Source organism: Coffea eugenioides, chromosome 4 (genome assembly GCF_003713205.1).
Source record: "Coffea eugenioides isolate CCC68of chromosome 4, Ceug_1.0, whole genome shotgun sequence".
Taxonomy (NCBI): domain Eukaryota; kingdom Viridiplantae; phylum Streptophyta; class Magnoliopsida; order Gentianales; family Rubiaceae; genus Coffea; species Coffea eugenioides.
The window spans coordinates 12,551,808-12,576,253 of NC_040038.1; the positions used below are offsets into that span (position 1 = coordinate 12,551,808).

General features: G+C 34.1%; 1 protein-coding gene and 1 non-coding gene across 3 annotated transcripts; one reads left to right on the forward strand and one right to left on the reverse strand.

Annotated features, from left to right (window-relative positions):
• Positions 1-1,106: 1,106 nt before the first annotated feature.
• Positions 1,107-1,213, forward strand: LOC113769719. Its single transcript, XR_003468265.1, has one exon. It is a non-coding gene; the product is annotated as a small nucleolar RNA R71 (small nucleolar RNA).
• Positions 1,214-13,359: 12,146 nt separating this feature from the next.
• On the reverse strand, positions 13,360-21,534 carry LOC113768778 (DEAD-box ATP-dependent RNA helicase 50). Of its 2 annotated transcripts, none has more exons than XM_027313255.1 (9): positions 21,040-21,534; positions 19,490-19,635; positions 19,054-19,419; positions 18,136-18,330; positions 17,222-17,409; positions 15,843-16,056; positions 14,423-14,554; positions 14,161-14,336; positions 13,360-13,998 (listed from the first exon to the last, which is right to left on the reverse strand). In XM_027313255.1, the coding sequence occupies exons 1-9, from the start codon at positions 21,395-21,397 to the stop codon at positions 13,761-13,763; spliced, it is 2,013 nt and encodes a 670-aa protein (XP_027169056.1). In that variant the 5' UTR covers positions 21,398-21,534; the 3' UTR covers positions 13,360-13,760. The 2 variants fall into 2 exon arrangements, with proteins under 2 accessions (XP_027169056.1, XP_027169054.1); XM_027313253.1 differs by having other exon boundaries at positions 19,490-19,638.
• Positions 21,535-24,446: the final 2,912 nt, after the last annotated feature.

The following is a 24,446-nucleotide window of genomic DNA, read 5'->3' on the forward strand; positions in this document are numbered from 1 at the left end:
GTTTAGAACACCAATTGGTGATGTGATCGAAAATGTATATGGTCAGCTAAATCTCTCACATGTGGGAGGTTTATCTACGGTTTCTCCTCTCGGAGGAGGTTTATTTGGACTCAGTGGCAATTGGGGCAGTGATACTTCTCATGGTAATTCTCCCTTCGGAGGAGGCATCCTAATTCCAAATCTGCAAGATTACAAAGAAAAAAATAACTGATCACAAAACGAATTTACACTATGGTGATTCCACTGAAATATTTTAAAAAGGTTCAACAAGTTCATTTCTAAAAAATACAGGTATCACTGAACATTTTTTTATAGTATCAACTCCACAAAACTCAACAGAGTTAATTAAACCACCAATACTGATTTTCATACTAATAGTTAATTGATGCAAAAAGTGATTAATTGCAGTCGCCATGTGGCTTATTTGAGTCTCCAGATTTTTCATGCCCGATCTAGTTTCCTTCTGGAACTGAGCATTACTCATGACCAAGGATCTAGTTTCCTGCTGTAGCTGAGTAGTGCTCGTGGCCAGACTCTTGACAATATCCTCCAAAGAGCCTCCTGAATTGGAGGACGAAAGTTGAGGCTTTGGTTGCCATGGTTGCTGAAATCTTGGTGGATGATTTGGGAATGAATTTTGTGGCCTGTTCCCATAGCTGAAGTTGGGGTGATCTCTCCAATCCGAATTGTACGTGTTGGATTATGGATCATATTGCCTATGAGGCGCGGGCACGCCTCCGGCCATGTTTACTTGTTCAACCCCATCCTCTTGTAACATAGGGCATGAGTCAGTGGGGTGGCCCACGTTTGTGCAGATTTCACAGATCTTTGCTTGGTGCACGTTCCCCACAGCTAATTGCCGAACAAAAGATGTTAGCTCCGACAGCTGTTGCTGAATGGATGTCGTTTCCACCTCATTGATCCTACGGGTACAGTTACTCTCACGGAAGCCAAACTATTGAGAGTTCTCTGCCATTGCTTCAATAAGCAACCATGCTTCTTTAGGTGTCTTGTTCGCCAATACTCAACCACTCGCAGCATCAATGATACTTCTGTCAGATGACTGAAATCCCTTATAGAAGTATTGGATCAATAGTTGTTCACTAATTTGATGCTGTGGGCATCTAGTGCACAACTTATTGAACCTTTTCCAATAATCATATAGGGACTCCCCGGGATACTGCTTAATGCTGCATATCTCTTTTCTCAAACTCGCAACCCGGGATGCAGGAAAGAATTTTTTCAAAAAAATTTTCCTCAGTTGGGCCCATGTTGTGATACTACCTACAGGTAGGTACCTGTAGGTAGTATAACTAATTCTTCGCTGCATCCTTGAGGGAGAAAAGGAATGCTCTAAGTTTGATCTGTTCTTCAGTAATCCCTGGATGGTTCATACTAGAACATACCACATCGAACTCCTGTATGTGTTTATGGGATTCCTCACCCGAGAGGCCATGAAACGTGGGTAATAGATGAATTAATCCTGACTTCAGTTCGAAGAAGGTATTCTCAGCTAAAGTTGAAAATATGATGCATAAAGGATGTTGGGACAATTCCGAAGCAGCTAACTCCCTTAGTATTCTTGCATTCTCCATAAGGATGTCCTCTTGACCTGTGTCACTTGAATTTTCACCACTCGAATCCGTTGATTCAATCTAAGGATCCAGTCCCTGAGATGCAGTGCTAAATTGTTCCTCTCTGAGCTGCCTAGTCTCTTTCCTAGCTCGGCGCGCAGTCTTCTCTACTTCCGGGTAAAAAATCAATTCGCCTGTACGAGAAGAATGGAGTATAAACTAGAAAAATGCCAGACAAATCCGAAAAGAACAACTTAGAAAGAAACAAAATTAACCAAAACACCGTGTCTCGACAACGACGCTAAAAATTGACAGGTATCGAATCTGTGCAATAATAATTACTAAAAGGTCCTAGTTACTACCACAATTAATTATAGAATAAATCCGAATACTGGAGCAGGGACCCTAGGTGTGCAATGAGTTACTTGATTCATCCTGTTCCCGAAGAGTTTGCTTGATCCGATATACCGAAATTATCTATAAAAATATTAAATTTGCATACAATGGCAAGTATGGTCGATTTCACAGGAAACGGGTAGGAAGTTGTTTCTTTCCAAGTCAACAGAATAAAATTGGGGGATAATTAATAGGATGAAAATGAAAATGAAATAAATAAAATTCAAAAGATAACTCCACTAGTACAATTTATTAAAAATATCAATTAGGAAAATTCTACCTAAAGGATCAACTTTTCAGGCAAGGTTCAAATAAATGATCATAGATGCAAAAATATTCCATTCATCCGTCACTAGGTTGGTTATAGCTATCAACAAGTTCTGACAACCAGTTCTTCCTTACTTTTTCGACAGTCAAGCTGCGACCATTGACTACTTCTCTAACCAGAAAATAACCTTAGGTACGACCGTAGGAATTTAATTATCCAGTTGCATTAAAGTTAGAAGAATCCAACCCTAACCAATAAACACGCTAAGAGGGTTTATTTAAATTAGATCTTACGTTTTCGCAACATAAATCCAATTATGGTGGTTGTCACTAAGTGTCAACTAAACGAACAATTACGGATTCAATTCAGTTAACGTGGCAGTAGGCTATTATATTAAATTAAATATCCGACCGTTGATACTCAATTAATAAAATACCCATGAACAATTAAGAAATAATGAAAATTCGATTAGATCTCACAGATGTTATGGACCGCGCCCTCATATCGACCTTTGGGTAGAGGGAAAACCTAGCCGCTCCTCATCGTGTCACTCTCGCTTGATTTGATTGATAACAATTGCCGAAGAATTGGGAAAAGTGAAATAACGCAGAAAGCAAAAGGAAAAATCTTTAAGTCTCTTTTCTTGCTTCGTGTCTGTCCGGAGAAGAAAAAGAATCAAGCAAAAGTCTTACGAAATTCGTACAAAAGCAAAAGCAAGGGCGAAGCATCAATTGTTCTCCAGGAAGAAACAAAGCTAATCTACTAAGCCCGCATGATTCTGGCCTTTCCTCTATTGGCTGCTGAAAAGAAAAGAAAACGTCTGACCCAAAGAAAACTAAAAGCTAATCTAATTCATATCACGTGAATCTGGCTTTTCCTTTTTTATATCTTCAAGGTAGCCGCCGCCAGCAGATGCAAAGAAAACGTCCAGGAGCAAGACTTTGTCTAGGGGTTTTAATCCCATGCATCTCCGCGGTTCACGTGAACCTGATTTCCGAATTAGTCCTGCTGCTACCAATCCTGCGGGTCTGGCTTTTGGGTATCCTTCTACAGTTTCTAGCGTGGGCACGCCCTGAGATGAAAAGTCTTTTAGAAATTCTCCCCAAGATACCACTTTTAATACTAACCACCTGTAATTTACACAAATATCAAATATGAGCAAAATCTCAATACTTAGCACAGTAAGTAACCAAAATTATGACCAAATAACATCGCAAATGGTGCCCAACAATTGCTCTATCAACTCATTATTATGCATCTGCGATATTTGGCTCGAAACTTTACTTCTATGGAATTTGATGCTGCCCGTGATGACAAAAGTGGTACTGTGGGTATTGGAGTGTCGTTCAGAACACCAATTGGTGATGTGATCGAAAATGTATGTGGTCAATTAAATCTCTCACTTGTGGGAGGTTTATCTACGGTTTCTCCCCTCGGAGAAGGTTTATTTGGACTCAGTGGCAGTAGGGGCAGTGATACTTCTCATGGGAATTCTCCCATCGGAGGAGGTTTATTTGGACTTAGCAGCAGTAGGGCCAATGATACTTCTCATGGGACTGTATATCTATATCTATATGTATGGCAGAAGGGGTTTTGGATAAGGAGTTTCCAAAATTGTCAAAAGTTTGAATGCTATTTTATTAGGGACCGAACTTGAACGTTGTGAATTTGTAAGGACGTAAAGTTACACTTTTAAAGGTGAGGGATGAAAAAAGTCATTTTGCAAAATATAAGGGACGCTTTGAACGATTTTTCCTATTCAAATAGCATCAAATTGTGCTTTTTTTGAAGTAAACAGTGCTAGCAACCTAATTATGAGTTTGATTTACTCATTAATTGTGTTTTCAATTATTGTTTCAATTCAGAGAATTGAGGTTGCATAAAAATAATAAAAAACCAGAAAAAGGAAAACAAACTTGAGTTTTTATTTTCCAAAGCAATACTCTTTAAAAAAATATTCCCAAATTTTATCCCCACAATGATTTTTTTCGGCCATATGGTTATCCAGTTTCCCACTAGATCACAGGAAAAAGAAAGTTCAATCTAGTCATTCTGAGAAGTAAATTTATAAACTTATTCTAAAAATGTGTATCTTATTTTAGGATTTATCTTTTCTACACTAATAGTGTATAAATTGTTGGCGTTAGATGAATAATAACTATGCAAAATTTGAATTTAAAATTCAACTTTTATATACATATCATGTATCCAATAGTGATAGTATATACACTATCAATGAATATAAAATTTATTCTTTAGTTTATAGAAAGGGTAAAAAAAAAGCATAGCTTTTATTATTCCAATATAATTTATTTAAAACTTAAATTCTAACACTATCAAACTTTTTTTTTCTACCATTATCAACCTTGTTATCATCAATCTTAGCAAATTCTTTGAATCTATCCAATATGTGGCTTACATCCAACTCAAATATGTTGCTTACATCCAACTCAAAAGTAGTCATTATATATTTAGTCAAAATACAAAGTTTTTGACTGAAAGCAAAAATAAAAAAATAATAACAAGAAAAAAGCTCTAAAAAAATTAATTTTGCCTTGATGCACATATTTTCTTTCCAACTCCAAAAAAGAAATTTCAACAAACTCTGACAAGTGGTTATTCGGGATTTTTGTATATTCTCACTTTTTAAAAAATTTGCACAATTAAATTTTAAAAATCAACACACTGAATTGAGTGTTTGAGCTGGATTTCAATAAGTACTATTACAAAATGCAATCAACATACTAAAAATGTCCAAGATATACAGTGCTAATAGTGTTTTTAGCCAAAATGCATTCAAATATATAAGAATTTTCTTAATTGCTCAACTGATACAATTAGATTATTAAGAAATTATTATGGAATGAAAATTAAATGCTTAAATATTGGTATTGAACATCATCTATGTTTAAAATTTCTTATTATTTTCCTTCTCCATATTACATCAAACACATGCATGATCAATCAAAAAAGAATGGAGAATAACCTTTGGCTAACGTGACATTGTGTGTACAAAAACAAGATCTTCAACTACTCAAACATTACGAGACATATTGTTCTGAAGATTGAGATGCTGTGAAGAAAAGATAAGAAAAGAAAAACAGAAAAAAAAAGAAGATGCAGAGGGCAATTGAAAAGAAATGAGAGAGAAAGTAGAGTTGCTTCCTTTTCTCCACTGTAGCAAATAAAAAATTTAAAAAAGCAATAAAATGTGAAACTTGATCAATTTGTGTATATTTTTTCAAAACAGAATTATTTTGGAAATAAACTCAGAAAAGCATCATTGTGGGGATAAAACTTGGGATTGAATCATTTGGGAAATTTTTTGAAAAGAGTATTGTTTTGGAAAAAAAAAACTCAAACAAACTTCAGCTATACAAAGAGCAAGGTACTCAGTATTCACAAGTTTACCACTAGACACCATTCTTTTTGCAGCCACAATTGCAATTGCATTGACTAATTTGACATTAGGAGATAAATGATGAAGGCAATGTGTGGTCTAGCCTGCTTTTCAAATAACTTATTGGAAAGATTTTTGTTTTTCATACACTTTATGTTCTAGATGATATACTAACTTGTATTTTTTTCCATTAAATAGTGGTGGAGTCAGGATTTTTACTTGGGGCTGAACTTATATGTGTAGAAAATTATTAGTTTACTAGTGTATTTTTAGAATTATGGTTTTATTTTGACACCATTATGTCTAGTAGTAACTCAAAGTGAAAAGCTTTTAATTAAATTTATATTTTTTCTCACTAGATTATTTTAAAAAATCAATAGTAAATTTGAGTGTATGAAACATAATAATCAAGCTATATAGTCATTATTATATCAATATGTAAGTGAATGTACTTATTAACATAACTACTCGATTCTCTATTTTCTCATTGTTGAACACTTAGGGGAAAAAATATAACTAGTTATTTCATAGTATCAAATTTTGAAAAAACAATGACTTTTTTTTTTAGTTCATATTGGAAGTACACAAATAACATTGTTAATTGAATCTAAATCTTGGTTTTTATATGTTTACATAGAGAACTTTGTAAAAATATGCAATTTTATTAGTTTAGATTTTATATTTAAAAGATTGTACGTATGTAAAACTAAGTACTTAAACACGAAATTTAGTAGAGCAAAAATGAACTTGAATGCAATAATTAATTGAAAGGTATACACAATTTAACTTTTAAGAAATTTTTCTTGACATAATAGATTAAATCTGAACAAGTCAGTATGTAATGCTAAAACAATTAATAAGAAGTTGAATTTTATAAATCAATTAACTAATAGTAAACTCAAATACATTATAGAGGGTACAATAGAACTTTATCAAAATTTTAGGGGATAAAAGAAAAACTTTCAATGAAAATCTTCAAAATTTTCAAAGGGCTAAAAAGAATATGTCGAAACTGGGGACACCTGCTAGCTTTGCATCTTTAAATCTTTTATTAATAATATCAAATATAATTTATTATGCACCAGGGGAAGATCTAAGCCCACTCGTTAAACAATTTTCTACAATTGATTCTGCACAGCTTGGATTCCTACTCTAATGCTGCATGTAAACTTTTGACAACTGATCCATGGACAAACTTACCATCTCATAACACTTTCTGACAGGTGCCGAGTCTGTGCAATAATAAAAGCTTAACTATCACAAAAAACAGTCAACAATCAATTCCAAGTACTGGAGCAGGGACTCTGGATGTGCAATGGGTTACTTGATTCACCCTGACTCAGAAAAGTTTACTTAATCCGATATACCAGAATTAATTAGCTGACAGAAAATTATTAACTCGTAGATAGTGGCACAAGCAAGGTCATCTCCTCAGTGACTAGGGATAAATTCGTTTCTTTTCAAGTCAAGACGAAACGGGGGGGTTTGAGAATTAATACTAATGAATTGTTAACTAAATTAATCAACTGCGAAAAATAATTAATAGAGAGGAATAATAGGGAAAACTTTAGCCAAGGATACACTTCAGAGATGGTTTATGCAACTGATCATTGATTCAAATATAATTCCAACATTCATTAATAAGTAGGTTTTTAACTGTCGATACGATCTGACAGTCAGTCTCTCCTTACTGTCTCGATAGTCAATGTACGATCATTGACCATTTCTCTAATTTAGGAATAACCCTAGGTATGACTATAGGATTTAATTTTTCAATTGCATTAGAAACTAAAGAAACCCTACTCTAATCAATAAACATGCTACGAGGGTTTATTTAAATTAGATTATACGTTTACCTAACATAAACCTAATTATGTCAGTTGCTACTGGAATGAGAGTAATCGAACAATTACGGATTCAACTACCCCCAATTAGCGAATGGACTACGTGAATAATTAAATATTGCGTAACTATTCAATCATACACAATAGTTATAGCCAATAAAAGCAGAAAACATACAAATACTAATGAATGAAAGAAGCAATTAAAATAATTTAAATCTCACAGTTATTGTTGAACCAAATCTTCAGTTGTCCCCTTGACTAGAAGTATGAAATTAGTTCTCCATTGGTAGAGAACAAGCCACGCTTACAAGAAAATCTGTTGGGAGCTTGCAATTGTCTTTTTCCCTAAAACTAATGAAAAGGCCAGCTGACAAGCCAAAAGCAAGTGGCGGCTCTCTTCCAAAAGTCATGAGAAGAAACCTAATGACTGCTAATTAATTGGTCAACTGATACTATAATTCTAATTGACTAAGGTAACTACAAGAATAATGCCAATTGTTTCCTAATAAGACATCTAATAAAAAGTGACAGTTTCCTAATTTTCAACCAATACTCCACGTAAACTCCATTTTGAATTGGAAAACTTGCGCTTGACAACCAACCCCAAGAAAATCACCCATTTTAGTACTTTTTACTCCAATGCCCTACAATTAACATAAAACACCAAATATGAGTAGAATCTGACAATTAAAACAATAATTGGCTAAAATCAAGGGAAAATAATTATAAATTTAGCAACAAATTATGACCTATCACTTTCCATGGCAATTGCACTAAATCTCAAGAAAACTAGAACCTTTAAACGAAATCACCATGAATCAGCATATGAGAGGTAAGCTTTTGCCTTGCAGATACAATCAGAGAGCACAAAACAACCCAGTTGCCTAGAAAGAGATGATTCACTAGTCGACCTTGATCGATAACAGAGGGGTCAACAATGATGTAGCTAGCTTCTTTAAGTCTAGATAGATTTAAACTATCCATCTAGTGTTTGAATCCCAGACAAAATTACCAAAGAATGGACTGCTCAAGACCTTATCAGTCTGAATATGGTGCCAAAGAATTATGACAGAGTCTAGGAAAACTCGAAGCAAAAAATAACAAATAAAATATGTTGAAAATATGTGATCTGATATTATAGAAATCATAAATATATGATTTTATTTGATTTGATATTGTAGATATTAGAAAATATTTGATTTGATTATAATATCAGATGTTAATTAGGTAATATATTGATTTAGTTTAGTATGGTTTTAGGATCTAAATTATGTTACACTTGTGTATATATTTGTACATTGTGTAGTCCAAAAGAATATGAAGAAGAGTATTTTCTCTCTCTTTTTCTTAGCTTACATGGTATCAGAGTTTTAGGCTTTGTTATTAGTTTGTCTTTTAACGCAACCTTATTGAGTCACTTTTAGTTTTTTCTTGTATGAATTATAATAACAGATATGAAAGGTAGTAGGAAAGAAATAAAAACAGTAATTTTTTATATTATTTCTACAACATCAAAAATTACTGAATACAAATTGAGTGAATTTTTTTTTTTTGGATTGGAGTAAAACTATTCAGATATATCTGCGCAGCATCGATAGATCTCACTGATAACCCACCCATTGATGGGGAAGAAAAGAAGGTTTGGTTAAGGGAAGATGCAAAACTATTTTTGCAGATCTGAAACTCTATTGATAATGAGATAGCCAGTCTCATCAATCATCGTGAATTTGTTAAAGATCTTATGGATTATTTGGCTTTCTTGTATTCTGGTAAGGGTAATTTAAATCATATATATGATATTTACAAGGAATTTTACCGTCCGTAAAAACAGCAGAAATCCCTTACAGGATATTTTATGGATTTTAAACGAGTATATGAGGAATTGAATTCTCTCCTTTTTAGTACTGATGTAAAAACTCTTTCAATGAGAACAAATGGCTCTAATGAGTTTTCTTGCAGGATTACCAATTGACTTTGATGTTGTTCGAACACAAATTCTCTCTAACCCAGATATTGTTTCCCTCCATGACACTTTTACATGAGTGTTGAGAATCGAGAGATCTTTATCTATTTTTAATGTTACTAGTGCTCTTGTGAGTCGAAGTGGAGTTGGTCAAGAAAATAATAGTAGAAACAGTGGTAAAAATGGGACTAGTTGGATTGCTGGTCATGAACAATACAACTCAAATCAACGAGTCTATTATCACTGTAAGAAATCAGGCCATACCATACGTACGTGTTGGGACCTTCATGGTAGACCTCAATAGCATCTCCCGTTTACAAATTTCGCAATTTAGGAAAACAATTATGTGTCTTCTGACAAATCCATACTCATCTCCACTGATGAGTTTGCCCGCTTTACTGAATTTTAGGCCTCACAAAAATCTGCTAACCCATCTTCTAGTACCAATTCTCCTTCTATTGATCATTCAGGTAAACCTATTACATGTCTTGTATCATCTTTTAACAAATAGATCATCGATTTAGGTACAATAGATCATTTGACCGGTAATAAAGGTATCCTCTCCTCTTTTAATCCTAACAAAGATTATCCAAATGTTACTTTGGTTGATGGGTCATGTGCTTCAGTTGTGGGTTCTGGTATAGCAATTCCTATGTCATCTATCCCCTTATATTCAATCTCGTGCTTACCTAATTTTTCTTTTAATCTACTCTCAGTCAGTAAAATTATAAAAGCTCTCAAGTGCTCTGTCTCATTCTTTCCTAAATATTGTGTTTTTCAGAATTTTATGACGGGAAAGATTATTGGTAAAAGGCGTGAGTCTGGAGGCCTGTATACACTTGAAACCCATTTAATAAAAGTACCGAAACCTATTGCATGTTCCTCCACCTTGACTCCACTTGAAATTCACTGTCGTTTGGGTCATCCATCTCTACCCACCTTGAAGAAGTTGTGCCCAAATTTTCAGAATTTATCCAATTTAAATTATGAGTCATGCTAATTTGCCAAACATCATTATTTGCCTTACTTGCTTAGAATCAATAAATGGGTTACATCCCTCTTTGAATTAGTGCACTCTGATATATGGGGCTCTTGTCCAATAGTATTTAAATCTGATTTTAAATATTTTATCACCTTTATTGATGACTACTCTCGTGTTATTTGGTTATATTTAATGAGCAGTCGTTCGGATTTACTTAGTATCTTTTGTTCTTTTTGTACTGAAGTAAAAATACAATTCAATATGTCTGTATGTATTTTGCGAAGTGATAATACAAAAGAGTACTTTTTTAAACCCTTTAATTCGTATATGTCAGAAAATGGAATCCTTCACCAATCTTCATGTCCTGACACACCACCATAAAATGGTGTTTTTGAAAGAAAAAATAAGCATTTATTAGAAGTTGCTAGAGCCTCCTACTTCACATAAAGGTTCCTAAGTAATTTTGGGCAAATGTTGTTTCAACAGCCTATTTCTTAATTAATCACATGACATCTTTTATGCTTGCTGGTGAGATTTCTTATTCAATTTTGTTTCCAATCCAATCTTTATTCCCCATTGAGCCACGTATATTTGGGTGTACTTATTTTGTTCGTGATACCCATCCTCAAGTGTCTAAATTAGATTCCAAATCTCTCAAGTGTGTATTTTTGGGTTATTCACGTCTTCAAAAAAGGTATAGATGTTATTCTCCAATTTTAGATCGTTATTTAGTCTCTGCTGATGTTATATTTTTTGATACACGTCCATTTTTTGTTGAGTCTAATGTCTACAGTAGTAAGGGGGAAGATGATATTCTAGTCTACACTGTTACAACAACTGTTCCTACAAGACCACCAATCACTCAAGTGTATTTTCGTCGTTCTCAACACATAAACTCACATCCTCCACCATCTTCTCCGTCTACAAATCCAAGTCTTGATCCACCGCTTCTTCAATCTCCAGATTCCAGTCTTGATTTACCTATTGCTTTAAGAAAAGATAAAAGACAGTGCACTTATCCAATTTCATCATTTGCTTCATATGACTATTTGTCTCCCTCCTTGTGTTGTTTTACTGCTTCTTTAGATTCAAGATCTCTTTCTCAACATTTATCTGAGGTTTTGGAACATCCTGATTGGCGGGCTGCTATAGAGAAAGAAATGATAATTCTGGACAATAATGGTACATGGGACTTGGTTCATCTACCAACAGGTAAGAAACCTATTGGTTGTAAATGGGTGTTTGTTATAAAAGTCAATCATGATGGTTCTATTGCTCGCCTCAAAGCTCATCTTGTTGCAAAAGGGTATGCTTAGATATATGGGGTGGATTATTTAGATACGTTTTCTCCTGTAGCAAAACCCACCTCTGTTCGATTATTTATTTTCCTAACTGCTACTAATAATTGGCCTTTGTACTAGTTAGATATTAAGAATGTATTCCTTCTTGGAGATTTGCAATACCAAATTTATATGGAACAACCACCTAGATTTGTTACTCAGGGGGAGTCTGGTAAGGGTTGTAGACTCCGAAAGTCATTATATGGCTTAAAACAAAGTCCTTATACTTGGTTTGGAAGATTCGATGAGGTGGTTCAAGAGTTTGGTATGAAGAAGTGTAATTCTGATCATTCTGTCTTTTATCAACAATCTGAAATTGGTATTATCTTATTAGTTGTTTATGTTGATGATATTGTTATTACTAGTAGTAACAATGCAGGTATTGCAACTCTTAAAAATTTTCTTCAATCACGTTTCCAGACAAAGAATTTGGGTATGTTAAAATAATTTTCAGGCATTGAGGTTATAAGGTGTAAACAAGATATCTTCTTATGCCAAAAGAAATATGTTTTTGAGCTTTTAAAAGCAACAGGAAAGTTAGGTATTAAGTCATGTAGTGCACCAATGATCCCCAATATGTAACTTACAGCAGATGATGAGGAGTTATTCTCAAATCCTGAAATGTACCGGAGATTAGTGGAGAAGTTGAATTATCTTATTGTAACTTGTTTGGACATTACATATCCGATTAGTATTGCGAGTCAATTTATGTTCTTACCAAGAACCATCCATTGGGCAGTTTTAGAGCAAATCTTATGTTACCTTAAAAGAGCTCCAGGACTTGGTATACTATATGGTAATCATGGTCATTCTCATGTTGAATGCTTCTCAGATGCAGATTGGACAGGTTCTAAAATTGATCGAAAATCTACAATTGGATATTATGTTTTCGTTGGAAGTAATTTGGTATCATGGAAGAGTAAGAAACAAAATGTAGTATCTCGCTCTAGTGCAGAGTTTGAATACTGATTTGTGGCACAATCCACTTTTGAGCTTATATGGATACATCAATTATTGTGTGAGATGAAAATCAATAATTCACTTCCAATGAAGTTATGGTGTGACAATCAAGCTACCATCCATATAGCATCAAATTCAGTTTTTCATGAGAGAACAAAGCATATCGAAATTGATTGTCACTTTGTTCGTGAAAAAATTCAGTAAAACCTGATTTCAACTGGAAGAGCAATTAACTGATATTTTCACTAAACCTCTAAATGGTCCGAGAATTAATTATATTTGTGACAAGATATGCATGATTAACATCTATGCTCCATCTTGAGGGGAAGTGTTAAAGATATGTGATCTGATATTATAGAAATCATAAATATATGATTTGATTTGATATTATAAATATTAGAAAAGATTAGATTTGATTTGCTTTGATTATAACATCAAATATTAATTAGATAATAGATTGATTTAAATTAACATGATTTTAGAATCTAAATTAGGTTACACTTATGTATATATTTGTACATTGTGTAGTCCAAAAGAATATGAAGAAGAGTATTTTCTCTCCTTTTTTCTTAATTTTCAAAATAAAATAAAAGAGAGGAAGAATTGAAAACTATGATGTCAACAGGACTCGATAAAAGGGTGAACAGCACTCAGCATTGCAACAGAAGTTGAACGCGTTAAAGAGTCCGAAGGGAATAACACCAACAGATTTTCAAGAAAGGAAAACGGCACTTGTGCTGCCATTGTAATCATGAACAATTGCAGCACCTCGCATGCTTATGTGTCAAGGCTATAGCATTCCAACAATGCTGACACGCATGAACCAAAATGAGGTACAAAATCCTAAATGCCAAAAGAGATCAATTTTAGATCATAAGAATACTCTTTGCAGGTGTATGTGTGCTTCCTAACTTTCCATTGTCGACGCCTATGTTTCTTAGTGCACGTCGCAATCCACTCCAACCCTCAGGCAGATAGAAAAGAAAAGGATTTTTGCATTTAAAGAACCGTTCTGTCTTGTACATGCTGAGTCTTAAGTCATCAACTCATATGCAGATGGCACATCATGCAATGGATGACCTTTTCTATTTCTTTCAATTATCCTCCGTGCAAGAGAAACTTGTTTACCAACTACAAAGATGAAAGCCTTTCCCTTCCCTCCTGCACCTCTGGCAGTCCTCCCAACACGTCGTACATATTCACTGGGATCACGAGGAAAATCAAAGAGCACTACATGATCCACGCCTGCAAAGTCAATCCCCCTGGATGCTCTACAAAATATTATGCAATAGCATAAAATCAGTTTGCAACATAAACCTATTCTGATTTCTATGAGAGTAACTGAACATTATCACAGACTCTCAACAAGTCATCAGTATATTTGAAATTTCAAAAACAAAACATATCTAGAACTCAAAGAATTAAAAGAACACCTGTCAGTGCACACCAAGAATGAAGCACTGTCTTTCATCTGAGAGCCACGGAACTCCTCCATATTTGCAAGCCGTGTTTCATGATCCAAAGCAGCATGGAATGGCAATACTCTAATCATAGACCCTTTTCTGTCAAATCGTTTCAGCACATTTTCAACTTTTCTACATGTCTCAATCTGCATCACATATTTTGTAAAACAGAAATTCTTCATTATAGAAAGACACATCAAGCACTTGATGACTTTAGTAACTGTAGACTTACCTTGTTACAGAAAATAATCGTCTTATTTACTGGATTTTCCTCCAACAAATGGAGAAGAGCATTTTTCTTGTTCAGAAATGCTGTCTCTGGAGACTTCTCTGCTCGGTCTTCTCCACTGCAATCTACGAGTATCTGAGAATTTGAATCAATTATTAGCTAGTAATTAGGAAAAAAAAAACCAAATATGTTATGATTTCTCCAGACAAAATTTAGAAAAGCAAACTGGCACAAAAAGGATATTTCAAAAACATATTAAATTACTGGAATGCCAAAATCCACCTTCACATGAAAACTGGAGTAAGCACCTGTCACATCACTATTTCAAGCATTTGACAGTTGACAGTAGAAAAAGACTTTTATCCTCTGCTTATCCCCAAATGACACTAGGTAAAAGCTCATAAGCAGCCTAATTTTACTCAGTATTAGAAAACTCAATAGAGAAGTCTCTACTTATGCATTAACTATACTAAAAAATTCAGGTCTTTTTAAGGTTAAAACTCAAAAAGCAATCTCTATGCCAATCAAGCCATCAGTTCTGGCCAACAAAAAGACCACTATACCAAATACTCTTGATATAAAAAATAGCACAAAACAATTAAGAAAGGAATATCTTAGAAGGACAGCAAGACCACTAGAGTAATCAAGCCTTCAGTTCCAGCCAGATACGATTCAACCATATTACCTATTGCTCTTGACTTCCAAAAGCATCATCAGAAAACCATTTATACATATATCCAGCAAGACAGCAAGAAAACAGCAGCCTATGAAATTCTGTGATAACGTAATTCTAATTCTATTCTTGGTATGCATCCATTTTTCCTCAAGAACTTAGTTTCTTGTCTCATATACCCACATCTTTTGTTCATATAAGCCTTCCTAAACTTCAGCAAACGGCCTAATGAGTTTGACATCTTGTCAACCATGATCAAGACAGCACGAATAATAATACCTAAAGACCCATGCAAAATCTTTTTAGTTCCTGAACCAAACCAAAGAATCTCATTTCTATTTTCCTTCTATAATTCATTTGTCATGGACTTGGTTAGTTTGTTCTTTAGATGCAACAAGATAACTTGATTACATTGATGACTCCAATCATCCAAATAAATTCCATTTCAGTCTTTCCAACATGAAATTGATCAAATTTTTAATTATTAATTTTCCAAGTGAAATGTACCCATGGTTTGCGCACACTTCAAAATGGTCAAACGTATGAAGAGTATCAGGAACTTCCAAGCAGGAACCTCTAACCATGATGACAAACTAGAAGGGAAAGAACCAAAAAGAAAATTGAATAGATGAATCAATCAATAAATAGAAATCATGACGCTCCCGCTTAAATTTTGAAATCCATATATTTGTTAAAAGTTAGCAAAAAATGCTTGGACACACAAGATGTTGGACAAGAATAACCACCTACCTCTTCAAGGCCACGGCTTGTACGGTGCATACCAGGCCCCATTATAACATCACAATCAGGAAAGGCTTCAACAAGGTGGTTGTAGATTTCAACAGGTAAAGTCGCTGTCACAAACAGATATTGTGTTGTGATAGGTGAGGTGTTCATTAGACATTGTAATGCCAGCTCAAAATCTTCATCATTGAAGAGTATATCTACCTCATCCAATACAGCACTGAAAGACAAAGTTATGAGTGATATTAGCATCTATTAATGCCTAACAATCTATTTCTCCATAAAGTGATGCTATAATCTGCCTACTTGTGCTGTATTCAGTGTTCTTGTACTTCCCTCTTCCTATTAAACAACCCACTAGGGCTTCAGAAAAGATCAATACATTTTTCTTTGTATAACTTGACAACAAGCACTATGAGGCCAACACCTCTTTTGTTCCACGGGGATGAAGAAGAGCAATATTGTCTGTTCGAGTTTTATTATCATTATGGCCAAATGCAACTAAATCCATGTCCTTATAGAATAGACAGATGCGAAAGAGCAAAGTGTAAACATAAAAGACATCTCAAGATATTAGTTTTTCTTGTAACTCATTATATATTGCTTGAGATTGCATTTGAATGATAATTGCAGTAAAGGAGATCCCTTGAATTTAAACTACCAAAAATGGAGAAGGAAAGAATAGAAAACATAAGGTGGAATACATATAAACTGCAGAGAATCCTTTAAAAGCAAGCAAAGCATCCAAAATTCTCCTTGAATGGTACCAAAATCGAAAAGTAAACAACAAAAAGGTCTTGCAGCAATGCACTTGTTGAGTGATGTTCTGACTAATTTGGATATAGATAGAGGGGAAAGGAGCCATTGGGCGTATAGGGAGTCGTACTTAATCCTCCTTTCTCTTTTACAAGCTAAAGCTTTTAACGTGTTTCAGGCATGCTAAAAGCACTACCAGGGAATGAAAGTAAAATTTTGTGATCCTTTCTTCATTGAAAATGAATATTTTATGCTAAAATTTTGTGATCCTTTCTTCATTGAAAATGAATATTTTATGCTTTACTGCTAAAATTTTTTGCTCTATCCCAAAACTTCCATTTGTACAGTTAAAGTAATACAATATCAAGATCCAACCATATAATACATGTTTTCATATTCATCTCATATTGGCATCTTATTTAATCAAGACATTAAGATAGGACCTATCTATATCATTGGCTTATATATTTTTTCAGTCACCACGTATAGGACCATTAAGCAAAACATTAGCCTCATGATTCAACTGACACCTATGCTACTAAACTTTGAATATAGGCACGTCTAACTGCGGTAAATAAGAGATCATATGAAAAGCCTTTAATCAAAACTAGTGAAGAAATTTTGTGTACCATTTGAGATTTTTTAACTGCAGGAAGCCTTCTTTCATCAGAAACATAAATCTTCCAGGAGTAGCTATCAAAACATCTAGTTCTTGTTTTAGATTCTCCAATTGGGTCTTTTGACGAAATCCACCTGTCGCGACCATAGAGCGGAATGGAATGCCCAACTTTGATAAAGATCGGGAAATACTTAAAACCTGCAAAAGATAGACTGCCAAAGTAAGGAGATCAAATAAATAAATGTCTTCAGAACAAGATGAAAATTTGACTGACAAGTCAAAATCCCTGCACTTGAAAATCAACAAGGGTTCAAAATCCAACAGTTTCTGCAACTTCAAGTTCTTAGTTAGAGAGAGAGAGAGAATACCTGTAACTGGGATGGGAATTTGTTTTGATAAATGGACGATAGCATGAGATAAATGCACTATAAGAGCAGAGTATTGTGCAATGAAGAGAATAAATATTTTGTGTTAAATCACATGCATATTTAAGGAAGTTATTGTCCAAAAGGGTTTCCACGCTTCATGAGTCCATCAAGACAAGAATTAAATGCGCACTTGACCGCTTAGATAATCTGCAGTGCAGGATCTATGAACAGTATGCATTTGTAACCTAATACTCTACACTATTATTTCTATAATTACAATGACAAACAGCAAATCCAGTCCACTTAAAAATGTACATGAACACTTTCCAGTTTCAGTTTTAAGAAAGTGAAATGGAAATAAGAGAAAATAAGGGGCATTTGCAATTTCAGTTTCCTCCAAAATCAGAAATGAAGTTAAAATTGGCTAGTATCAAGGTGAGTTTAATAAGACAAAGTTCGAGTTAAGACACGCATAAAGGCCAACAGGGTGAAGCACAGAAGATATAGAACGCAAAGGAATATAAATAGGAAAAGCAGCTGTTAAGTTCAAACAGACCTGAGAAGCTAACTCAGCTGTGGGCACCAGTACAACAACTCGAGGACTATTAGACATTGACTTGCTAATGCCTTGAAGCTCTTCTTCTCTAAGACGCTGAACAATTGGTAAAAGATATGCCAAAGTTTTTCCTGATCCACTTTGATCAGCTACAATGCAGCTCTTTCCCCCAATAACTGGTTCAAATGCCATGGCCTGAAATTATCACTAATGATCTTAAAGGACAATTTTGAAGGATTTATGAAATTAGCACATGCTAAATTTACTGTATTAGGAATACAGACTAAAGCGACACCTCATACAGATGGTTGTTTCCAAATATTTAGTACACTACAACAATAATACTACCAAATGAGATGAGGAATATAGAGCATGCAGCTGATCAAGATTATGGAGTACAGGCAATACATCCAACAAGAACAGATATTAGTTAAGCTGAATGTTCTAATGAACTAGCATGGCTTAGGACAAGGTCTATTCATCATCCCAAATGCAGGAGTATACTTTAAAAGTAATTAATGTCATTTATCCATGCCCCAGATTACCAGAGCACAGTCAAACAAATACCATATGTCCTTGCTATAAGAAGTCTGAGAAAAGTATATTCTGCCTATAGGTTCGATTTATGGCTCCATTTTCAGTGTAAGATTCTACAGTAGCTAGATCATCCATGCAATATAGCATGTCAAGAAAAACCTCCTTAAGGACATTTGCGGGAAGTAATAAGACTCTTCCATCCTTAAACAATACCTAATAATAGCATATAATGCAACTTGAGGCTAACCCAAAAGACTCGTATATTTGGGACCATCAGTTTAATCTGATATACTTAGATAACTTTAATATCTATTCCCACATACAATTTACTAGTCTCAGTCATGGAAATAGTAATGAATCTATTTTAAAATATTGACGTACCTGAATATGAGAAGGCTGTAGGAAATGCAGGCCACGCAAACATTCAATAACATAATCTCTGCATCCTAGATCCTTAAAGGACTTTTTACTGAAAAAGTTATGCTTATCATTCATATTCCTCCTTTTGGCAGAATTATTGGCCTGCCTATAAATGTCCCTTGACTCCCTACTACCCCATCCCCGTAAAGTGGTAGAAGAAGCCCTTGACACAGAAACATCTGATTCAGCAGATGAAAAATCAGACAGCTGATCTTCTGTTGGTGTACATTGATCCTTTGGAAGTTGTCCAGTTTCACGTCTAAATGATATCTCATGGTGTTCCTTATGATCATTAGTCAAGATATTTTGCAGTATGTCTTTGCTTTCCTGTAACAGGCTGTTTCAGTTAAAAATCAGCTAAACTAGTTATCTAGTATTGATGCCATAATGAACTTACAGCTAATTGAAGACGCGTGTTATGTGCATTCTGTTCTAGGTGATCAAGGTCATTGGTTTCTTGAATCTTTCTGTGACTTCTCCTAACAAGAGCTTTTACTCTCTGAGCTTTTAATCTCCCAAAACTTCTAGCCAGTCCTCCACTACCTGCTGTTGAACCAGCAGAACAAATGTGATCAACATTTTATCTGGCATAGCATGAAGCAGCAGATTAATGGACTGATAATAACTTCTTCCTTTACATGTACTATTGCATAGCCGCATGATCCATCATATACAGCACTATCTGCAGTTCAATGCTCATAAGCTTAGAGGTTTTGAATTTAAATACGAAGTCAAAGATTTTAAGTTTGCCAAGCGTTAATTCTCTAAGCATGATATGTCTAATCAACAAGAAACTACTTCAAGCATTAATTGAATTTTTGCAGCATCAAAATGCAGGAAATTCATATTCAAGATATCATAACTCCGTGCAAGTTTGCTAGATTCCGTATATAACAAACAAATGTACTAGGTACCAACTTAACAATGCTGTGCTCTAGTCTTTATTTTGCTTCTCATGCATCCTCTGCTGCCACATTCCAAGGATCTTAATACAACATATGAACAGTAAATCACAACTTATTTTCTGATGATCAATAATGAAGATCAGAGACACGTGAAAAACTTAGCAGGAGTATATCACGAATTCCATTAGCGTCTATAATTGATTTCTTCTGTGTAATATTAATGAAATAGGGCCTCATTGGTAAGTGCTACAAGATCTCATGCATTGCAACCCATCGTTATGGACCCAAACCTTTAGTGCGGAACATTTTAGTTAGGTGCCAATTGATAAGCTATTCTAAGGGTAGTTCATTCTACTTCAGTGAGATTTAAGATACCCTGCAAGCTGTTTACTTCAGCTTCTCCCTTCATAAACCAATTACACTAGCATATTTAATGAGCCAAAACCTAGCTCCAAATTAATTGCTTCAGTCTCCAAAAGCTATTTCAACTGTTTCCACATGGTTTGAAAAGTTGGTAATAATTTGTCTCAATTCATGGATGTATCTCGTTAAATTTACAAGCCTCCTTTTGTTAACCCATTTTATTACGTGAAATGCAAATAGTGCAAGAAACAAAAGAAATCATAACCCTCTGCTAAGTTCTTATAAATAAATACCATTTCTTGACAAGACTAAAACGAAGTCCTGAATGTTATGCACTAAAATACGACTCAACTTATTCCAAATTTCACAACAAATTTGTCATTTCTCATGATATTCCAAATCTGCATTAACTAATTTTTTCAAATTCCGATGGTCCCAAATTGATTCTTGCCAAATTTTAGCTACATATAAAATATTCCTAATTTATTTATCAAGAGAAAAAATTCCCTCCAAGAGAGCTCCATTTAAATACCAAACTCACCTTACAGCTTTCAACTTAGTACAAAAGACTATACTTTTCTATTAAATCAGCAATATTTTACCAAAATTAAGATTCCTTAACGTGACAAAAACAAACTTTAAACCCAAAATATTGAAAAAAGAAATGCACAGCTCTCACCTGGGCTGCCAACTGAATCATCAGCACCATCTGAATTCCCCCTCCTTTTGCTGTTTGATGAAAAGGGTTCCCAGGAAAGAACTTGCTGGGAAGGAATGGGGGAATTTGGAGGGTCATTCTCCTCACCACCCCAGACGATAAATTTCTCCCCAGTCTCATTATCTATAAGCTGATAAGCCCCTGGTGTATCCAAAGACAATCTTGTGTATCGACCAGCTCGTACCACCATCTTAACTTTCATGGCCCTCTGCTGATGATTAATAAGCTGAAGATTAAAGGATAGTTTTCTGTCAATTTGGAAGTTTATTGGCAGTGATGATGATAGTGATGCTGCAGCCATTGATGTATAAGCAAGCATTTTTTTTCCCACTTTTTTCAGTGATTTTCAGTTCCCCATAATATTTCAAGTATCTAGAAAATCTGCACTTTGATGATAAAAGTGAGTAAAATGGATAAAATGGCTGCAAAATGCTGCAATTGGACGATAAAAAGTGAGTAAATTGGATAACCTGGCAGCAACATTGGATGAACAGCAAAGATATTACCAAACCCCAAATTGATAATTCATTCAGAGCAATTTACGCTTTTCACCCCTAAACTATTTGTGATCAGCACTTTGCTCCCATAAACTTTTTTTTTGTCCAAATGATTATTGTATTGATAACACTAAAAGTTTATGCCATATCGACAAAGGTCAAAGAACTTTACCAATGTGCATATTTGCACAAAGGAATAATCAATCCACTCTTCATGGTGTGTTAGAATGTAATAGAGGCCAGTGCTAACATATAGGGGTGCTATCGAGCCGAGTCGAGTTCGAATAGCACCATGCTCAAGTTCAAACTCGATTACTATAGTGTTACTCGAGCTCGACCTCGAGTTCAATCAAGTATATAAATTTGATTTCGAACTCGACTCGACATAATGGAAATCAAGCTTGAACTCGACTTGTTTGAGTTCGAAAAAGAGTAAATTGCAAGCCTTATCAAATTCGAGTTTTTCTTTTCTTGTTTTTAATTTTTTATGCTTTAGATTTATCAAATTACCATTTTGATATCCATCACTTTTTTTTGTTACTAAATTTCACTTCATGTAAATTTATTAAAATACAAACCCATCATTGTCATTCCATAATTAAAATATATAATATATAAATAATATAAATACTCAATTAAGCTAATCGAGTACTCAAGTATTTACTTCTGATCTCGAACTCGACTCGTTACATATAACGAGCAGTTCGACCTCAAGGTCGAACTCGGTCAAACCGCGTTTCAGCCAAACTTTTGACCATGCCGCTCACAAGCTACTCACAAGCGATTTGGCTTGATAGCACCCCTATTCATGCAGAGGAACAGAGGAAGAATGGGACGAGAGCAGTGGGGATTTTTCTCCCCCTACCTTAAATGGGTGTTCCCCTACCTCAACTTCCACTTCAAAATATATATATGTATATATATATATATATTGCACAAAGGAATATATATATATATATATATATATATTACACAAAGGAATAATCAATACACTCTTCATGATGTGTTCGGCAGAGATAGTGGGGATTTTTCTGCCCCTACCTTAAATAGGTGTTCCCCTATCCCAACCCCCACTTCAATTAACACACACACACACACAGATATCTAAATAACTAATAACCATACATAAAGTCTACTAATTATAAATTTAGTTTAAATTAGAATAAACTAGCAATTAGTTATGTGTAATGTTAAGTAATTAGTTTTGTATAAATGTTATATTTGACTAATTTGGGAATTAGTCAATTAGACTATTAGGTTGACCACTACATTACTATAAAGACTAAAAGAAATTACGCAGATTCCTGACAAGGTCAGCATTCTCAATTTTCACATCCATAGATTCAAAATATATGCTTAACTTTTGAAATTAGAATGTAGAGCATGAGTCAAATTGAATTTTGCCACATGAGTCAATTGGAATTTGCTTTCTCTGTAATGCTTAACCTATGTCTCATTTTGCTATTGGATTTTTTGGTCCTGTGGGTGAATTGTTCCATATGAAGTTTTTGTTAGTTTTTTTTGGAAGCAAACAGCCATAGGATCAAGCTTTTGTCTTTCCCCCATGGCCAAGGTGGGGGAGGGGGTAGAGGCAAGGGAACCAGGGAATAAGGGAACGAACTCCCAACCTACCCATGCGGCCATGCCCTATTGCTATCCCTAATGGTGTGCAATGCATAATTGCTTAGAGCTATAATTATATTATTCATATCATCATATAATAGGGATAATTTCATAAATCTCCCGTTAGGTTTCTAACAATATCACTTAGTATTCTTGAAATTTAAAACATTATTTGCCTCCTTTATTTTCAAATTTTTATAACATTCTCGACCCATTTCAAATTATATGATTAAACTACTATATTTAGGAAAGAGAACATTATTTCATTCCAAAATTGCCTTTTGTTGTGGTCCATTAATTGTATGACAAATTAATTTAAAATCTCTTGATATTTGAAAACTTATTTAATAAAAAGATTGTAAATTTGGGGTTGAGAGATCCTTTAAAAATTCTATATTGTAAAGATGAAGAAAATAACTTTTTTCACAGTCTAAACATCTCAAATAAGTTTTAAATGTAATTTTAAATATTTTCTCATTTTCTAATTTTTCAAGCCATTTATCTAGATAAATAAAAAATGAAGATTCTAAACAATTTATAAAATTTATTAGATTCGCTCAAAACATTGTACATAAGAAGAAAGGGATTTTTCATCTGGTAATCTAAGGGCATACAATATGTATATAGCCCAATATTGAAGTTCTAAAATCATTGCTACCTTCTGAATTGCAACACTTTTGCAGAAGAAATCTATGCTTTTGACAAAAAAAAAATTAACAATAATATTGGATTTACTTCTTATTATGTAACCTTAGAGTTCCAAATAAACAAACTCTAAAGGAAAACAAAATTCTTTTGTAATTTCAAAACATGTTAAATAAGCTCTTATTATTTGTTTGTAATTGAGAAAAACATATTGCTTATGGTTGCGGTTACTATATTTGGTCCTTTTAAAAAAACGTATACCTTCAGCCTTATTTTTAAATTTTGATTATAGTGCTTACAATTTTTTTTAAAAAAGTAAGGCTATTAAAAGGTACTGTTGGAAAGAAATCATTTTCTCTTTCCTAAAATGAGTATTTTAATCATATAATTTGAATTTGGGTTTAGAATGTTACAAAAATTTGAAAATAGGGGAGGCATGTGACAGTTTTAAAACTTCAAGGGTACTAAATGAAACTGAAATACAGCCTATATATAGATATTCTCTACTAAAGTTGCAATTTTTAGGTCCTGTAGTTGCCCATTTTTTAATAGCAAAACATATAGTATTTTTTTTTTCATTTAAACTGTGCATTGCACAATTAG

What these genes read in the sequence shown, in the direction of transcription:
- LOC113768778 (XM_027313253.1), bottom strand. Translation starts at nt 21,397, where the DNA reads ATGCTTGCTTATACATCAATGGCTGCAGCATCACTATCATCATCACTG. An exon ending in CAAGCCGTGGCCTTGAAGAG is followed by an intron (nt 14,555 to 15,842) that starts GTAGGTGGTTAT and finishes TCAAATTCTCAG; the next exon opens with ATACTCGTAGATTGCAGTGG. An exon ending in TTCTTGGTGTGCACTGACAG is followed by an intron (nt 13,999 to 14,160) that starts GTGTTCTTTTAA and finishes AATATTTTGTAG; the next exon opens with AGCATCCAGGGGGATTGACT.